The sequence below is a fragment of the Rutidosis leptorrhynchoides genome, chromosome 5, assembly GCF_046630445.1.
Source record: "Rutidosis leptorrhynchoides isolate AG116_Rl617_1_P2 chromosome 5, CSIRO_AGI_Rlap_v1, whole genome shotgun sequence".
NCBI classification, from domain to species: domain Eukaryota; kingdom Viridiplantae; phylum Streptophyta; class Magnoliopsida; order Asterales; family Asteraceae; genus Rutidosis; species Rutidosis leptorrhynchoides.
In genome coordinates this window covers 381,748,576-381,768,524 of record NC_092337.1, presented here as the reverse complement: position 1 = coordinate 381,768,524, position 19,949 = coordinate 381,748,576, and the positions used below count along the sequence as shown (strand labels likewise).

At 33.0% G+C, this 19,949-nt stretch overlaps 1 protein-coding gene across 1 annotated transcript; it reads left to right on the top strand.

Moving 5' to 3' along the window:
• The first annotated feature begins 2,601 nt into the window (after positions 1-2,601).
• LOC139846645 (exocyst complex component EXO70C2-like) lies at positions 2,602-4,551 on the top strand. Its single transcript, XM_071836131.1, has one exon. The coding sequence runs from the start codon at positions 2,602-2,604 to the stop codon at positions 4,549-4,551; it is 1,950 nt and encodes a 649-aa protein (XP_071692232.1).
• Positions 4,552-19,949: the final 15,398 nt, after the last annotated feature.

Here is a 19,949-nt window from a genome sequence, read left to right as displayed (position 1 = left end):
TGTCTCTTCTAAATGTTCATATTTTCGTGTGATCTTGATGTCGGAAAAAAAAAATTCAAAAAAAACGAATTTTTTTTTTTGCTTCCCCCCGATTGGTTACTTCCCCATTGATCCTGCCCACACATATATATATATATATATATATATATATATATATATATATATATATATATATATATATATATATATATATATATATATATATATATATATATATTATAATAAAATTTATATGAATTCATTGTTCATTATTGTGTAACAAATTTAAATCACCATATATATCTAGAGGAATGACAATGGCCACCCGATCCACTATATATTCATCTGATTGAATGAACCTAAATAAATATGGGTACAGATTTAAATGAATCTATATAAATATGGATATGGATTAAAAATTTCATATATATATATATATATATATATATATATATATATATATATATATATATATATATATATATATATATATATATATATATATATATATATATATATATATATATATATATATATATATATATGCTTAAATAATTACTATAAAAAATGCTTTTACCATTAAATTTACATTTTTATTTTCAACCTTATAATTAAATAACTGTGATATATTACGATAAAACATGTATATCAAACAAAATAAAGATACACATTACATATTTGATTTTTCATAATCCATGTTTAAAAATAAATTTTACAAATTGTGTACTATTTTCGACAAAGATTACATATTCGTGTGGATAAATTTTTAATTATGTCATGTTATATTTATTATTGCTATATCACGTTTCGTTTTCATGGCATATTAGAAAATATTAGAACATTTTTTTAATATCCAATGAATATCTATTAACCCGTTTGATCCGACGAATATGGATATGAATATGAATACAGATGAACAAAATCTAAATGAATATGGATATGGATACGGCACCACCCGATCCATATCTGATCTATTGTCATTCCTATATGGCTATATATATATCATGTATAATGTATAATATAGTGATAGAGATCCTAATATTCTTATATTAGGTCACGAGTTCAAACCTTGTAGTAATAAATATATCTTGAACACGGCTGAAAGGTGACGGGATAAACCAGTTAGTATATATGTGTTCGGTGAGATTGAGGTATGAAGTTTAAGGCTTATTACGGGTTTTAGGGATGCTCTACAGCTCTTAAGACCGTCACATGTTTTGACAATGTTTTAGGGCATTGACATATTCAATATCATTTTTACTTCATCTACCATAACTGTGCATTACCAAATGGTACAGTACAACATGTTAATGTATAATTTATGGTGGATGAAGTAAAAATGATGGTGATATATCGTCACCTTTTTTACAATCAAATGCAAGTCGTCGGCTTCTTTATGTTGACTCTCGGTGGGTGCTATGTGTACACACAAGTTATGATATCTTATTTATTTTAGTGGTTTATTGGTGTTTGTTTAGTTCTTTCAATGTAATTATGGTCTACTACAGTAATAAAATTCAAATTACTTGTTAAATGTAATCAATCACATGCGGTTAGAGTAGAATCAATAATAATAGAGTATTATTTTAATTGTTGGAATTATTTTAATCTAATGATAAAAAATATTTGGCATAAATAACTCATTAAATAAGGTAAATATTTTTTTCATGGGATTTGGACGAATTTGCACTATTTTTCAAAGTTTTGTGACAAAATACATTTTTCACACAAAATGTCACGTTCAAATAACCCATGTTCGAACCTAGTGAACCAGTCGGGAAAACTTCGGTGTCCGGACAAAATTCAAATGCGTGCTCTTGCACTAGGTTCGAACAAGGGTCGAACGCGACCGTGTTCTGTGTTGAGGGCAATCGAAGCTGAAAGTTGTCAAATTTCAATTCCAACTCATCTAGTACATTGTCGAGAGTACCGAATGTTTGAGTTTCTTGGCTTACTTTTCTTGTTTTTCCTGATTGTGTTTGGGAGTTTTATAACTCTTTCAATTATAGACGTCGAGCATGCGTTAAAACGGTAGATTACAGGCTTGTCAGTTAAGATGATAAATAAATATGTGGTGTTCGTATGTTTTATGATGATCTATGTACACTAAATTCTTTTTTTATATAACACACAAAAAAAATTAACAGTGTGTTCGAACGTCGAACTTGTTCGAACCTGATAGTATTCGAACTTCTTGTATCTCAGATAAAGGTTCAAACAACATTTTATATTCGAACGAGGTGTGTTCGAACTTGTTCACAAGAAATTAAAGTTTTTTCGACCCGTTCAGTAAATCCTAACAAGGATTTGTTTCAATCATGTTCGAACTTATGGTATACATATAAAATTTTGGTGTAAAAACTGTAAATTCGTCATATTTTTTTTTTTTTTTTTTTTTCTTGATTAATAATTACAGTACAGTATTATTTGGAAAAATCCCATAACATAAAAATGGAAATACCAACCATCCTCCATAATTTTCGCTCGTCTTCTCCACTTCCAAAACTCATACGTCCATCACCTCTTCTCCTTTCTTTCTCTCCCCGCCATTTTCCTTTCATTCCATTTTCCCCAAAACACATTCATTCATTCACTCTCCCTTCAAATCAAATTCAATTTCAAATGGAGGATCAAGATCTACCACCTCCAGACACCACCAACCAAACTTCTGATAATCAGACACCACAAATCGACAACCAACCGACAACCGCTACATCTCAAGACGTTAAACTTCACGAAAAAATCGATCAATTCATTTCCCTATTAGACTCCGATGATCAATCAACACCGCCTGAAATCGTTGAATCTGTTCACAATTTCGCTGATCTTCTCGATGTTAACATCGTCGAATACGAATCCGGTTCCAAAAAATGGAATCAGCTCGAAGAAGATGAATCATCTTCGTTTTCTTTCATCGAATCCATTGATCGAACATCGAAGCTTTTGAAATCGTTATCGAATTTTCATTCCGATGAAAATTACTCCGCTGCGGTTAACAGGATTAGCGGTATCCAGCAACGTGCAATGTCGATAATGGAAGACGAATTTAAATCGATCCTCGACGATTATCAAACGTCATACGATCGAGATCAGGAGAATTATAAAATCGAAGAAGCGAAAACGAAACAGCTTACGTCATCTGCTAGTAACGTTGGAGAGGCGTCGTCGGCGTCGTCTGAAACGGAGTTACCGGATCAATCTAATCAATCAAAAACAGAGAAAGATGAGTTTTTAGGTTATTCAGATGAGATGATATTGAATCTGAATAAATTAGCTGACGGATTGATTCAAGGAGGTCATGAAATAGAGTGTAGTGAAATTTATTTATTCGTTCGACGAAACGCAATCGAACAGAACTTGAAGGTATTCTCATTTGAAAAAATTTCAATTGATGAAATGCAGAAGATGCAATGGGATCAAATTGAGAAAGAGGTCGGTTCATGGATGAATATGTTTAAATGTTTTTGTGATTCGTTATTACCTAGCGAACGGAAGCTTCTAGACTCTGTGTTTTCTCATCATTCCGCCATTGCTGATTGCTTGTTCGGCAATTTATCGAGAATTGTACTTTTTTATTTTCTCGGTTTTGCAGAAGCGGTTATGATGACGAAACGATCAGCTGAAAAAGTGTTTAAGTTTCTAGATATTTACGAGACGTTACGAGATAGCATCACTAAGGTTGAAAATTTGTTATCTGATGAGTATTTGAATCCGTTTAAATCCGCTGTTTCATTGATTAATACAACGCTTGGTGAGTCTATATACAATATCTTTATAGAACTCGAACACTCAATAAAAGCTGACTCAGCGAAAACGCCGGTTCCTGGTGGAGCGGTTCATCCGTTAACTCGTTACACGATGAATTATCTAAAGTACGCGTGCGAGTATAGCGACACGTTGGAGCAGGTGTTTAAAGAGCATAGGAGAATCGATCGAGCGGATTCAGTTACAGAATCGGAGAATGATCCGAGTTTTAATGAGAATGAAACACCGTTTCAGTCACAATTAGTCAAAATTATGGATCTGCTAGACGCGAATTTAGAAACGAAATCTAGGTTGTATAGAGATAATGCGTTGAGTTTGATTTTTATGATGAATAATGGAAGATACATATTGCAGAAAACAAAAGGGACAGGTGAAATGAGGACTTTAATGGGGGATCCATGGGTCAGAAGACGGTCTTCGGATATAAGAAGTTATCATACGAATTATAAGCGTGAAACGTGGACGAAATTGTTGAATTGTTTGAATCACGAAGGATTAAGCGTAAATGGGAAGGTAATGAAGCCGGTTTTGAAAGAACGGTTCAAGAGTTTTAACGCGATGTTTGACGAGATACATAGAACACAAACCACTTGGGTCGTTAGCGACGAGCAATTGCAATCGGAACTTAGGGTTTCGATATCGGCTATTGTGATACCGGCTTACAGATCGTTTATGGGGAGGTTTAGTCAAGTTTTTACACCAGGAAGGCAAACGGAGAAGTATATAAAGTATCAGCCAGAAGATATAGAAACATGTATTGAAGAGTTGTTTGATGGGAATGCAGCTCAAACAAGCAAAAAGAGATAGATAATAAGAATGCAAGTGTTAATCTTATTTTTTTCCGTTGTGCTATCATCGATGTGTTCTTATTTGATTGTTTAATGATATTTTGATTAATCTGTCCCGAGTTCGATCTCTTAATTTTTTTGCTGTATCTATTACGGATGGATGGATGTTTTCATAACACTGATTTTATTACGGAGTCAAAGTGTCAAACCATCATGCTAATTTGACTCGGTTCTAGTTGTTTTGTTTTTGTTTTTGATGTGTTTAAGTTGCTTCTTTTTTTATATGTAGGAATGTGTTTAAATGTTGTTTAGTAGCTTTTTCGCATTTAATTGTTTGTGTTTCGTTTTTTGTCTTTGCTCAGTGGCTAGTTCGAGCAGGAGGTTAATCTTAGTGGAGACTTCGTGTTAGACTACTTTTAACCATAACACTCGTCATACAATAACATTGGTGCTTCACTTAACCCATCACACTCCCTAATATTCATGACATACATCTTTACCATCAAATGGATTCACATAAATTAATTATTTAATACAATGTACCACTCTTTATCTGTATTTTACAAATAATCAAAGTTGAGCTGCGTCCTTCAACATTGCTATGCAACGACATATTGGTTCGTGGTCATCCAAGTAAGCTCCATTGACATGTTGATAGCAATGGAGTCTTCCAACAGCTTGGAAGATTAAGCTCAACGGGGTTCCCATCACTACAAGAAAGCTGTCGGATACCCACAAATTTTACCCACAAATACTAATTCGTGGTTATATAGCCAGGGATTACCCACAAATTTACCATGATTGTAGATTTAGCTTGTCGATCAAAATTACCCTCAACTTTCCCACGATTTTACCCACATAATTAACCATGACTTTTTTCCCGAGGCAAATTGGTGACTAAATTAACGAGTTCCAAATATTTCACACGGATTACCCACATATTAAGATTTCATGGGTAAATATATGGGTAAAATCATGGGTAATTGTGAGTGGGTACAAATTACACACGACATGTGTAATCATGTGTAATTATACGTGGCTAATTTGTGGGTGAACGTATATACTTGGTTTTACCCACAAAATGTTACGTTGGTAATTTTTTGTGTTTATTTTCATGGCCAATTTGACTCGGGGAGAAAAAAGTCATGGTTAATTTTGTGGGTAAATACGTGGGAAAGTTGAGGGTAATTTTGATGGACAAACTAAATCTACAATCATGGTAAATTTGTGGGTAATGTGTGGCTATATAACCACGAATTAATATTTGTGGGTAAAATTCGTGGATATCCGACAGTTTTCTTTAAGCTCGCAAAACTAACAAAGACAATGATCGACAGGGATAAAGAACTACAAAGGGAAAGATAGAAAACAATCTAAGCGAGAAACGGAAGATTAAAATTCATCTAAAAACCGAGAGCTCCTCCGACACCACGCTAAAAAAAGCAATTATGCGTCTTTGATGAAATCGCCAAAAGATTTCATCTCTGCACCTTGAACCAATTTCTTCTTTTTCTCCTTCCTCGGCTTTTAACATGCTCCGATTCGGGAGGCAGTTTGCTACGATTAACATCGCCATTTTGAATGCCTTCCATATTATTCATAACCTCGCAAAAAACCGCAATAAATTCGTCCACTTTATTACCATTAGACCCCGAGAGGATATGCTTATTACTAATGGGCTTTTCGATTTTAGATGCAACGACCTCGAGTCCGCTAGAACCTTTCACACTTCCATCACTAGGCCAATAAGGACTAGGCCCATCAAAATCACCCCTACTGGAACTCGCCACATATGGATTTAAGGAGTTAGGAAGTGAATAATTATTATTATTATTATTATTATTATTATTATTATTGTTATAATTTAAAAGTTTATAACTACCTTTAGTGATCTGACTCTTGGTTATGGACTACTGATATTAAAGAGAAATGAGAGAGTAATAAATCTTATTGAAGTGAATGGTGCAAAAACTCATTACATTCGATCCTATATTTATACTATAAATTTTACTGTGCAGTTAGGTGAAATAATAATACACCCGTGATCATGAACATAGTTTGTCATCCACTTTATGTCTTTATCATAACACTCCCCCTTGAATGACAAATTATTAAAGAGCAACTTAGTACTGCCTCGTTAAAAACCTTGCTAAAGAAAAACCCAGTGGGATAAAAACTTTAGCCAAGGGAAAAAGAGTGCAGCATAGAGTTGACTCCTCCTCAAGTAGACATCATTGAGTCGTCACATGTTTTGAACATGCCTCATGCCAATATTGTGAACATGCGTTCTGAAAATAGCAGTTGGAAGTGCTTTGGTGAAAAGATCAACAGAGTTTTTGCTAGATTGAACATGTCTCATTTCAATCTGGTTGTCTTTGATGAGATCTTGAGTGTAAGAGAAGAATCTAGGAGGTATTTGTTTCGTTCGGTCACTTTTGATATACCCTTCTTTTATCTGTGCTATGCAAGCTGCATTATCTTCATAGATAGTTGTTGGGCTTTTATCGCGTTCTAGTCCACAAGAATCAGTAATGAGTTGTGTCATTGATCTCAACCAAAAACATTCCCGAGTAGCTTCATGTAATGAAATCACTTCAACATGATTTGATGATGTTGCAACAAGTGTTTGTTTTTGAGAACGCCATGATATTGCGGTACCGCCATTTAGGAATACATATCCAGTTTGAGATTTGGCTTTATGTGGATCAGATAAATAACCTGCATCTGCATAACCAACTAAATTTTGTTTTGAATTGTTAGAATAAAATAATCCTAAATTAGTAGTTCCTCGAAGGTATCGAAATATGTGTTTGATCCCATTCCAGTGTCTTTTGGTAGGAGCTGAGCTGAATCTTGCCAGCAAATTAATTGCAAAAGAAATGTCAGGTCTTGTACAATTTGTAAGATACATAAGAGCTCCAATTGCACTAAGATATGGTACTTCTGGTCCCAGGATATCTTCATGATCTTCACAGGGACGAAATGGATCAGTGTCAACATTAAGTGATCTAACAACCATAGGAGTACTTAATGGTTTTGCCTTGTCCATATTAAAACGTTTTAAAATCTTTTCAGTATATGTTGTTTGATGTACAAGTAAACCATTAGGCATATGTTCAATTTGTAAACCAAGGCAATACTTGGTTTTTCCGAGATCTTTCATTTCAAATTCTTTCTTTAGAAGTTGAATGGCTTCATGGATCTCTTTATTTGTACCTATGATATTAAGATCATCAACATAAACAGCTATGATTACATATCCGGATGTTGTTTTCTTAATGAAAACACATGGGAAAATAAGATTATTAGTATACCCTTTGCTTATCAAGTAATCACTTAATCGTTTATACCACATGCGACCTGATTGTTTCAACCCATATAAAGACCTTTGTAAGTTGATTGAGTACATTTCTTTGGGTTTTGCATTGGTTGCTTCTGATACCTTAAATCCTTCAGGTATCTTCATATATATCTCACTATCAAGTGATCCATAAAGATAAGCAGTCACAACATCCATGAGATGCATTTCTAAATTTTTAGAAACTGCCAGGCTGATTAAGTATCTAAAAGTAATTGCATCCATAACAGGAGAATAAGTTTCCTCATAATCAATTCCTGGTCTTTGAGAAAAACCTTGAGCTACAAGTCTAGCTTTATACCTTGTAACTTCATTTTTCTCATTTCTTTTTCGCACAAAAAACCCATCTATATCCCACAGGTTTCACATCTTTAGGTGTGAGAATGATAGATCCGAAAACTTTTCTTTTATTGAGCGATTCAAATTCAGCTCGTATTGCTCCTTTCCAATGATCCCAATCATGTCTATTTTGACATTCCATGACAGATTTTGGTTCTGGATCATCATCATCATTCATGATGTCATATGCAACATTATATGAAAATATCTCATCAAGATTTTTCATTTCATTTCGGTTCCATAATATTTTTGAATGTGCATAATTGATTGAAAATTCCGTATTGACATCATCAATCTCCTCTGCAGAAGGAGTATTGATTTGTAGTTCTTCTTGAACACTTTCTTTTACCTCATTATCAGCTGATTTTCTTTTTCGAGGATTTTTGTCTTTGGAACCAATTGATCTCCCACGTTTCTGGCGTGGCAAAGACTCAAGAATGACATTATTGCCAGTTTTTGGAATTTCAATTCGAGCTGGAACATTTGCTGCTGGTATATATGATTTAGTCACCCTTTTTGTATCTGTAAATGCATCGGGCAATTTATTCGCAAGTACTTGCATATGCATTATTTTTTGAACTTCGGTCTCGCATTCTTTTGTGCGAGGATCAAGATACATTAATTGAGGTTCACATCATGAAACATCATTTTATTTATTTTTTATTTCTCCCCCTAATCTAGGGAATAATATTTCATTAAAGTGACAATCAGCAAAACGTGCTGTAAAAACATCACCCGTCATGGGTTCAATATATCTTATTATTGAAGATGTTTCATATCCAACATATATTCCCATCCTTCTTTGAGGACCCATTTTAGTACGTTGTGGTGGTGCGATAGGGACATAAACCGCACAACCAAATGTTCTAAGGTGGGAAATATTTGGCTGATGGCCAAAAGCAAGTTGCAAGGGAGAATATGTATGACTTGCGCTTGGTCTAATGCGAATCAATGATGCAGCATGCAAAATTGCATGGCCCCATACAGATATTGGGAGTTTTGTTCGCATTATCAATGGTCTAGCTATTAGCTGCAATCGTTTAATTAATGATTCAGCTAAACCATTTTGTGTATGCACATGGGCAACGGGATGTTCAACAATAATCCCAATAGACATGCAAAAATTATTAAATGCTTGAGACGTAAACTCACCGGCATTATCTAGTCTCACCCTTTTAATAGTATAATCAGGGAAATGTGCTCTCAATTTAATAATTTGAGCAAGAAATTTTACAAATGCCATATTTTGACTTGATAATAGACAAACATGAGACCATCTACTAGATGCGTCTATTAGAACCATAAAATATCTAAATGGTCCACATGGTGGATGAATTGGTCCACATATATCACCTTGAATTCTTTCAAGAAACATTGGTGATTCTTTTTCAACCTTAAGAGGTGATGGTCTTATTATCAACTTTCCAAGTGAGCATGATGTACATGGGATAAGTGCATCATGAGGGATCCTTTGATCCGCCCATGGATGTCCATGTGTATTTTGTATTATTCTTTTCATCATTGTTGATCCTGGGTGGCCTAATCTCTCATGCCACAAACTGATCATTACAGGATCACATGATTTTTCTTTAACTACCACATTTACTTCAGGTACATTTATATGTGTATAATGTAAACCAGAATGAAGTCTTGGTAGTTTTTCAATTACACGATTCTTATCAGTGATACTTAAATATTTTTCATTTTCTGTTGTCACTGACTGATAATCATATCCATTTTGGTATATGTCAGAGAAACTTAACAAATTTCTCTTTGACATGGGAGAAAATAAGGCATTATTTATCATAAAATTCGTACCATTTGGTAACATGAATTTTGCCTTTCCCATTCCTTTTATTAAGTCCACAGGACCTGATATAGTATGTATAGTTCCTTCCGTTGCTTTCAAGTCTGTGAAATATTTTTTAGATTTGAGTATGGTGTGAGTAGCACCACTGTCTGCAATACAAATATCTCCACCATTTGACCGATTTCTTACTCCAGCAGTATACATCGTGAACTTCAAAAAAAATATGAGAAACAAATAATGAGTACATAATGTAGAGACCCGTCCTAATCCATCCGGACGAAGTCCATATCGATTACAAATGATTCATAACAGTTGATTACATCGCGAGGTAATTGACCTCTATATGATAAATTTTACAAACATTGCATTCGTTTTTAAAAGACAAACTTTCGTTACATCGACAGTTGACAGGCATGTAAAGCATTTCATAATATATCCAAATATAATTGACTTAATAATAATCTTGATGAACTCAACGACTCGAATGCAACATCTTTTGAAATATGTCATGAATGACTCCAAGTAATATCTCTAATATGAGCAAATGCACAGCGGAAGATTTCTTTCGTACCTGAGAATAAACATGCTTTAAAGTGTCAACCAAAAGGTTGGTGAGTTCATTAGTTTATCATAAAGAATCATTTCATAATTTTAATAGACCACAAGATTTCATACTTCCATTTCTCATAATCATACGTCCCATGCATAGAGACAAAAATATCATTCATATGGATTGAACACCTGGTAACCGACATTCACAATATGCATATAAGAATATCCCCATCATTCCGGGATCCTCCTTCGGACATGATATAAATTTCGAAGTACTAAAGCATCCGGTACTTTGGATGGGGCTTGTTGGGCCCGATAGATCTATCTTTAGAGTTCGCGTCAATTAGGGTGTATGTTCCCTAATTCTTAGATTACCAGACTTAATAAAAAGGGGAATATTCGGTTTAATAATCCAACCATAGAATGTAGTTTCATTTACTCGTGTCTATTTCGTAAAACAGTTATAAAAGTAGCGCATGTATTCTCAGCTCAAAAAAATATAAAGGGTAAAAAGGCAAATGAAACTCACGCATATAAATATTGTAAAACAGTTAATAAAGCATTTGCATGTATTCTCAGCCCAAAAACGTAAAGAGTAAAAAAGGGTAAATGAAACTCACGCATACAAATATTGTAAAATAGTTATTAAAACATTGCATGTATTCTCAGCCCAAAAATATATGTTGCAAAAGCATTTAAAAAGGGATTAATGAAACTCACCATACTGTATTTTGTAGTAAAAATACATATGACGACATTGAACAATGCAGGGTTGGTCTCGGATTCACGAACCTATATCAAGTATTAACACATTATAGTATAAATCAATTAAGTTTATATATTTATTATGTATTAATTATTCTTATAATATATTATGATACTTATTTGATATTTAATTAATGTTATATCAATAATATTAGTTGAAACATAATTTTATGTAATATTAGTATATTTTATGTAATAATATATTTACATATATATCTTTTGTTTTGTAAAATTAATAATTGTAGAAATACCTAAGGATAATAATAATAATATTAATAATAATAATAATTTTTAAAAGTATAAAACTACCTTAGGAGTCAGTTTTAAAAAAAATTGCACCAAGCCGGGCTCGAACCCTCGACCTCTTGATAAACGCCAAGACTCCAAACCGTTACACTGTTTATGCTTTTTCTATTCTAAATCGTATCTTAAACCATATAACCCGTATACTGTGATTAGTCTGCCATTGGCCCAATTCGTATATCAAGTCCAAGAATATAACCAATCCATAATTTCACAGCCCATAACACCTTTTAGATTAAACTGCTCGATGTGATTTTTGGGTGGGGTTTCATCTGATAATATCGACACATAGTTTCCCCCTTTCCAGCTCATTATTTACACCATCATCTATCCCTTTATTAAAAGTAGGGTTTTCTGTCATTGATAAAAAGCACGTAAAAGCAACATCCTTTGTTCGATCCTTATTCAGTTCATAAGTAATCCAATAGCAATTAAGTTGACAATGGTTTTCGTTTCGATTGGCTTTTGGTTTCGTAAATAAAATAGGAACAGACGTATGTACAGGATCAATTTGCAGGTGGGTTTCAAGGTGGTTAAGGTGATTGCGATGAAGGTAACGGTTGAGATGATGGGTTGTTATGGTTCATTAATTAATTCATGAATTAATAAGTATGTTAGTAGCCGTAAAAGGAAATAACAGATGGGTTTTTGGTTCATTGTCTGTCATCATCAATTAACATCATTACTCATAATCACAATCACAAAATTATGTACAAATCATGATCACTACCTCATCGTCTCCTTCAAGTGTGTTTCATGATTGTTTACACAGGAACACGGATGCAGATGTAAGGAAGCAACTGGAGTAACAACGAGTGTTTTAATAGACTGCTGTGATGCTTTTGATGAGGGTTGCCAACGGTTTACTAACAGAAGAGGGAGAGAGGGGTTAGAAAGAGAAAGTGGTGGTTTCGGTTGTGATGGTGGCGATTGAGTGGAAGAGACTGAGTTGCAGTTTTTGGACTCATTATGGTGATGGTACTACGACAAGAATTAAGGAAACAGATAGAATACCTTTCATGTAGGTTTGTATTTCTTGGATTTACACGATGAGGGTTTGTCTCATGGTGATCGAACACGAAATCACAATATTAGTAATAGGCGATAGATTGTTAGAAGTGTTGGTGTTCTCGGTGCTACGAGGAAGAAGAAGATCTAGATGGGTGTATGCTTCATCATATATTATTATCGTATCATCACGGTATCCCTTACTTTTATTATCTATATATTTTCGGTCACGATTAGAAACAGGAAGAACAAGAAAAGAATTGGTGTTGTGTGGTTTGGATTAGTTTGGAAAATCAAACATGTATATATATTATCTTGAGAAGAAAGTGGTTACATGATTGTGGACAAACTGAAACAGAATAGTGAATACAGTTATTGTAGTAGTATTCCTCTTTTTCAGATGAGACTATGATGAAGGTTTGTGATGGTGTTTCTATTTGAAGATGGTGTCCTTTACAAGAAACATATAGTTGCAGTAGATGTGTGCCTGATGATGGTTTTCGAACCTATTAGTGAACATATTGGGTGTTTGTCAAGCTGAAATAGAAATTGTAAGGGAACCGTAGTAGAAGGTGGTTGATGATGGTTGTTTGATCGATGGAGAAATAGTGAAGAAACAACGTATAGCAACTGTAAGTCGTAGTAACACTCGAGTGGTTTGAACCAGAGAAGTAGATCAAATTGTTTATTTAAGGTGTTGTGATGGTGAAGATGGTAATCAAGGAGGTTTCCAAAAGAGAGAGAAAAGAGGTAGTGGAATGTGATTGTTGATGGAAGTGGATGTTGTCGATTGTACATATGTTAAGTGGAGAAATATAGTAATCAATCAACTAAAATATAATTGGCAAATGAATTCTAAATGAGAACTATAATTTGGTTGGTTGAAGTGGACGTATAATAATATTAAACATGATTCAAAATATTAGCAGTAGAATAAGAAAGGAAACAAAAACGTAAAACAAATAAAGTTGATGTTGAGGTTCACTAATTTTGTAACAGCCTAAATATGTCTATTTAGTATTAATAATTAATAGTAATAGTAATAATCCTAATAATAATGGTTATGCCAATAATAATCATAGTGAATAATAATGATAATAATAATACAGATGATAATAATGATGTTATTAATGATACTAATAATAATACTAATTATAATAATATTAATATTATTAATGATAATAATAATATTCATAATAATATAATAATTTATACCTATCAAATTTCATATCTATATGTTACATATTTAATTCTAATGATTAATTTGTATTTTATTATTTCAACTTATTATTTATGCTTTTATTTATATTTAAATATATATATATATATATATATATATATATATATATATATATATATATATATATATATATATATATATATATATACATATATTTATTTACAATAATTGTTCGTGAATCGTCGAGAGCAGTCGAAGGTCAATTGAATGTATGACAACAATTCAAACTTTTTGAGACTTAACATAACAGACTTTGCTTATCGTGTCAAAAACATATAAAGATTAAGTTTAAATTTGATCGAAAATTTCCGGGTCGTCACAGTACCTACCCGTTAAAGAAATTTCGTCCCGAAATTTGAGTGAGGTGGTCATGGCTAACAATAAAAATGTTTTCATGACGAATATGAGTTGATAAATAGAGTTTTATCATTATTGAATAATAAAGACAAAACTTATTTGATTATTCGTGGAGTACGAGTAAAGCTATCACTATATAGTGAGATGAGAAAGACTAGATTCATAATACTCTTGACTAATCATAATTGAATTTAGAAAATAAGGTGCGTCTCAACTTTTGACGTTGTCTTGGTTGAATTCCGGAATTCAAGGGATTTAAAGGAAATCTTCGAAATCTAAAAGATTTGATTCTTCGGCGAATAAGGAAATTAAGATCTCTATAATTAAATACGGATATCTGCCTTGATTTCTTTATCAGATAATCACTATAATTTAACTTCTTCCGTTCCATTACCTTTACCATTCCTATACTCAATTTCCAAATTCAAAAGATTGTGGAAATGCTTAATCCAGTTCTGATTCTTGTCCTTATCCTGACTATCGCCACAATCATTCTCCTTTTTCAACTTCCACCGGAGGGATCTGTTATTTTCTACTTCGCCCTTGGGGTTATAGTGTTTTTAATTCTCCCGTGTCTTTACGTTGCAATAAACATTGATATACACGGTTTGTAATTTTTTTATTTTTATTTTTATTTTTATTTTATTTTTATTTTTTATTTTTTAGCTTTATAATTCTTTTTATATTTCGGAGTTCCATGCTCTTGTTTTCTCTTCTCGGCTTCAAATCAAGCAAATAATGTCCCAGAATTTGTAGATATGAAATTTAAAATGGACATAGTTAATGTTCTAAGAAAGAAATTATAATAGCACGATTTGATTTGTCAAATTACCAGAATTTCTGAGAATAGAACTATCAAGAATATACTTTCTTGATATGTTCAGAAGTTAAGCAGAATGAAAGAGTTATGTAACATGGCACATAATGATGGTATGATCTACTGTGAACCATCATTACGTTTCATTAGAAACTCAGCATGACTTACTGTAATATAATCACGTTGATCAAGTGTCATTATATTATACTAACTCATGCATCAATTTTCAACACTACTCCAGGAATCATTCATAATTTTAAACTCGAATCTTAAAGAAATTTAGAAACTACAATGGTTTCCTTTATGATGTAATACGGATAGCACGAAGAGATAACTAATTTCGGACAAGAAGAGTTATGAAAATATCCTCAGAAATATCGAATATATTTATGATGATATTTTGGGATTTCTAAGTTCGATGGTTGATGAAGAAAGATTTTTCGCAAGATTTTAACATGAGTACGGAACAAGATATTCTCTAAAGATTTCAACGGATCCAGGATTACTTGAATTCTTTGAATATAGGGTTTGGTCCTTGTATTTGTCCTTGGTTTCCTTCATGGTTAGCTCAATCCGTTTTCCAGTTCCAACTTTTCTGAGCTCTTCCAATGTATCCTTCTTTTACCATCAAACTTATGACTGTTATGGTCGTTTACGTTGTCTACAGTTTCTGCTACTTCATTCAACTTTTCAATATTCAGAGTATTGATTTGTAGACTGATTGCTCTTCAAAATTTCAGAATGGAAGATGATAATTCTATGAGATAAATGTTATATGTATACATATAACTTTTGATGTAGAAACGTTGCGAGATTTCAAAATACTGATTGCTAATTCCAGGTAGTTGGTATAGTAATTCTCGTTATAGGATGTAAATGAGTAAATGATAGGGTTTCACTGAATATAGTGATTTTTCGGAAAGTCAAAGGTCAACGGAGTTGTTGGTAAATTTACTGCTAATGTGGTGAGATATAAACGGTTTTCCGGTATCGAGGATGAAAGATAACTTATATATCAGGGTTATAGTAAACTAATTTGAGTGAAAGGTCGAAGTTGACTTGGTGGAGCTGTGACAAAATTGGCTAATTTGGAAAGGGATTGCAAATTGGTTTTCGGTAATGACAACGTCAAAGGAGCTAGCACAGGTACACGTTAAATGTTTACTCAGTTTCCGAGAGTTTTCAGGTGCATAGCTATATGCATAAATCTTTCCTTCCGTAGACGAAGTGCGGTTGGTTCATTCTCTGGATTGAGGTGTTTTGAAGAATTATGAAAGGTTTGAACGCAGATTGTAATCGTCAAGATACAGATGAGGTTTAAGATGAGATCAAGTGGCAAACTTGAAGATATGTTTAGTTTCATATGCTATAATCAATATTTTAATTCATTTTAATTATCCAATGTCGACAGTCCATATTTGATAGTCCACAATTAACAGTCCGATAATACATATATAGCTTAATATATAATATCCGAATTAATTAATACGTATCGGGACCCGTGTACATGTCTCAGACTCGATCACAACTCAAAGTATATATATTATTATAGAATCAACCTCAACCCTGTATAGAGAACTTGATCATTACTGCATATAGAGTGTCTATGGTGATTTCAAATAATATATATAGATGCATCGATATGATATGTCAAAACCTTGTATACGTGTCCCGATATTTAAAGTGCGTAAAATAAATAACAGGAATTAAATAACGATAACTAAAGTGCGTAAAGTAAATAACAGAAACTAGATGACAATAAATAAAATTGCGGGAATGTAAATTGCGATAATTAAATTGAAATAAATAAAATGCGATAAATAGAATGTAATCAGTTAGCTAGGAACAGTTAGCTGGAACAGTTAGCATGGTTTCTTAACAAAATTACATATTGTTAATTAGTCTGTTTCTAATCAATTTTTATTGTGTCCATTATTTCTTCATTATGCCACTTGTTGGATTCTGGTAAGTAAAAATCCAAATATGAAATTGAATTTGAATGAAAATGGTTATTCTGTGGTGAACGGATTCGTATATCGATAGATGTAGGTAGGATGGTAATCGACCGTTGAATCAGATTCGAAGACTGTACAATGTAACTTATTAATGTGAAATCTTAAATATTTCTCGGGTATTACCTACCCGTTAAAATATTTTTACCATTAACAGTTTGTACGAAAGAATTTTTAATCACAATCTTTATGAAAATATATTTACATATATATTTTCTTCAGATGTAATTATAGATTTAATGAGTCAATGTGATATTAAACTCATCAGATTTACGATTAGAACTATGATACATAATCTCTAAAACATTAGAGTTTACATAATCGTCATGTCGAACGAATATAAATGATGTAGAATGATTTGTGGAACGATAATTATACTCGAGGTACAGAATGAGATGTTGAGGCATGGATTGTTGAAACTTGGGTTGTTGGTGGTACTGGTGCCATTGGTGCTAAGGCTGGTGATGTTACTGGTGTTGGTGATACTGTTGATGATTGCAAATTGTATACCGTGCTCTCTAAAGTTAATACTCGAGCTCGGAGTTCTCTAACTTCTTCTACTAACCCGAGTTGTTTATCAATGTGAGGTAGAGGTCGGATATCTTCTCTAGTTCCATTAATGGTAGTTTCAAGACGAAAAATTCTTGCAAATAGGGTATAAACGGTATTGCGAACGGGTTCGCCGGTGAGCGGGTCAAGTACTCCAAGGTTAGGTGGTAGATTCGATTCATGATATGGAGTACCTTCTTCCTTTCTTTATAGGGTGAGTATGTCGCGAACCCATCCCCATTTTCTCCAGTAATCACGGTAGTTGATTGGTTGGTGTGCTCCTGTCACGCTGTCTTCGGAGTCAGAGGAACTTTGTCGATTCGTAGAGGCCATCTTAAACAATCTCAGGAAAGATTTTTGGTATGAAGAGTTTAGTGGCATCAATTGATAGTTAGATGGTATTCTCAATGCATAATTTGCATAGATATATATAGTACCAGGATCCCTTAAATTAAGGAGAAATTTACGAGATATCAGGCAAGGTCTACAGTAACAGATACACTAAGATATGAATTGTCAGATACGCTAAGATATGAATTTTGTCTATACACTATTCATGCAGTCAATGCAGTAAAATGTGTCTAGACTAAGAATAATGAGTAGGTAATTTCCTAAGGATGATAAGCAGATGTTTTCCGATAAAAATGATAAGCAAAACTTTTGACATGCAGACACGGTCGAAGTCCAGACTCACTAATGCATCCTAACGACTATCAGTTAGGCACGCTAATGCAAGACCTGGTTCGCTAAGACCACCGCTCTGATACCAACTGTAGAGACCCGTCCTAATCCATCCGGACGAAGTCCATATCGATTACAAACGATTCACAATAGTTGATTACATCGCGAGGTAATTGACCTCTATATGATAAATTTTACAAACATTGCATTCGTTTTTAAAAGACAAACTTTCGTTACATCGACAGTTGACAGGCATGTAAAGCATTTCATAATATATCCAAATATAATTGACTTAATAATAATCTTGATGAACTCAATGACTCGAATGCAACATCTTTTGAAATATGTCATGAATGACTCCAAGTAATATCTCTAATATGTGCAAATGCACAGCGGAAGATTTCTTTCGTACCTGAGAATAAACATGCTTTAAAGTGTCAACCAAAAGGTTAGTGAGTTCATTAGTTTATCATAAAGAATCATTTCATAATTTTAATAGACCACAAGATTTCATACTTCCATTTCTCATAATCATACGTCCCATGCATAGAGACAAAAATATCATTCATATGGATTGAACACTTGGTAACCGACATTCACAATATGCATATAAGAATATCCCCATCATTCCGGGATCCTCCTTCGGACATGATATAAATTTCGAAGTACTAAAGCATCCGGTACTTTGGATGGGGCTTGTTGGGCCCGATAGATCTATCTTTAGAGTTCGCGTCAATTAGGGTGTCTGTTCCCTAATTCTTAGATTACCAGACTTAATAAAAAGGGGCATATTCGGTTTAATAATCCAACCATAGAATGTAGTTTCATTTACTCGTGTCTATTTCGTAAAACAGTTATAAAAGCAGCGCATGTATTCTCAGCCCAAAAAAATATAAAGGGTAAAAAGGCAAATGAAACTCACGCATATAAATATTGTAAAACAGTTAATAAAGCATTTGCATGTATTCTCAGCCCAAAAACGTAAAGAGTAAAAAAGGGTAAATGAAACTCACGCATACAAATATTGTAAAATAGTTATTAAAACATTGCATGTATTCTCAGCCCAAAAATATATGTTGCAAAAGCATTTAAAAAGGGATTAATGAAACTCACCATACTGTATTTTGTAGTAAAAATACATATGATGACATTGAACAATGCAGGGTTGGTCTCGGATTCACGAACCTATATCAAGTATTAACACATTATAGTATAAATCAATTAAGTTTATATATTTGTTATGTATTAATTATTCTTATAATATATTATGATACTTATTTGATATTTAATTAATGTTATATCAATAATATTAGTTGAAACATAATTTTATGTAATATTAGTATATTTTATGTAATAATATATTTACATATATATCTTTTGTTTTGTAAAATTAATAATTGTAGAAATACCTAAGGATAATAATAATAATATTAATAATAATAATAATTTTTAAAAGTATAAAACTACCTTAGGAGTCAGTTTTAAAAAAAATTGCACCAAGCCGGGCTCGAACCCTCGACCTCTCGATAAACGCCAAGACTCCAAACCGTTACACTGTTTATGCTTTTTCTGTTCTAAATCGTATCCTAAACCATATAACCCGTATACTGTGATTAGTCTGCCATT

Bases quoted from the DNA above. Each gene is read 5' to 3' on its own strand.
- LOC139846645 (XM_071836131.1), top strand. From the start codon at position 2,602: ATGGAGGATCAAGATCTACCACCTCCAGACACCACCAACCAAACTTCT.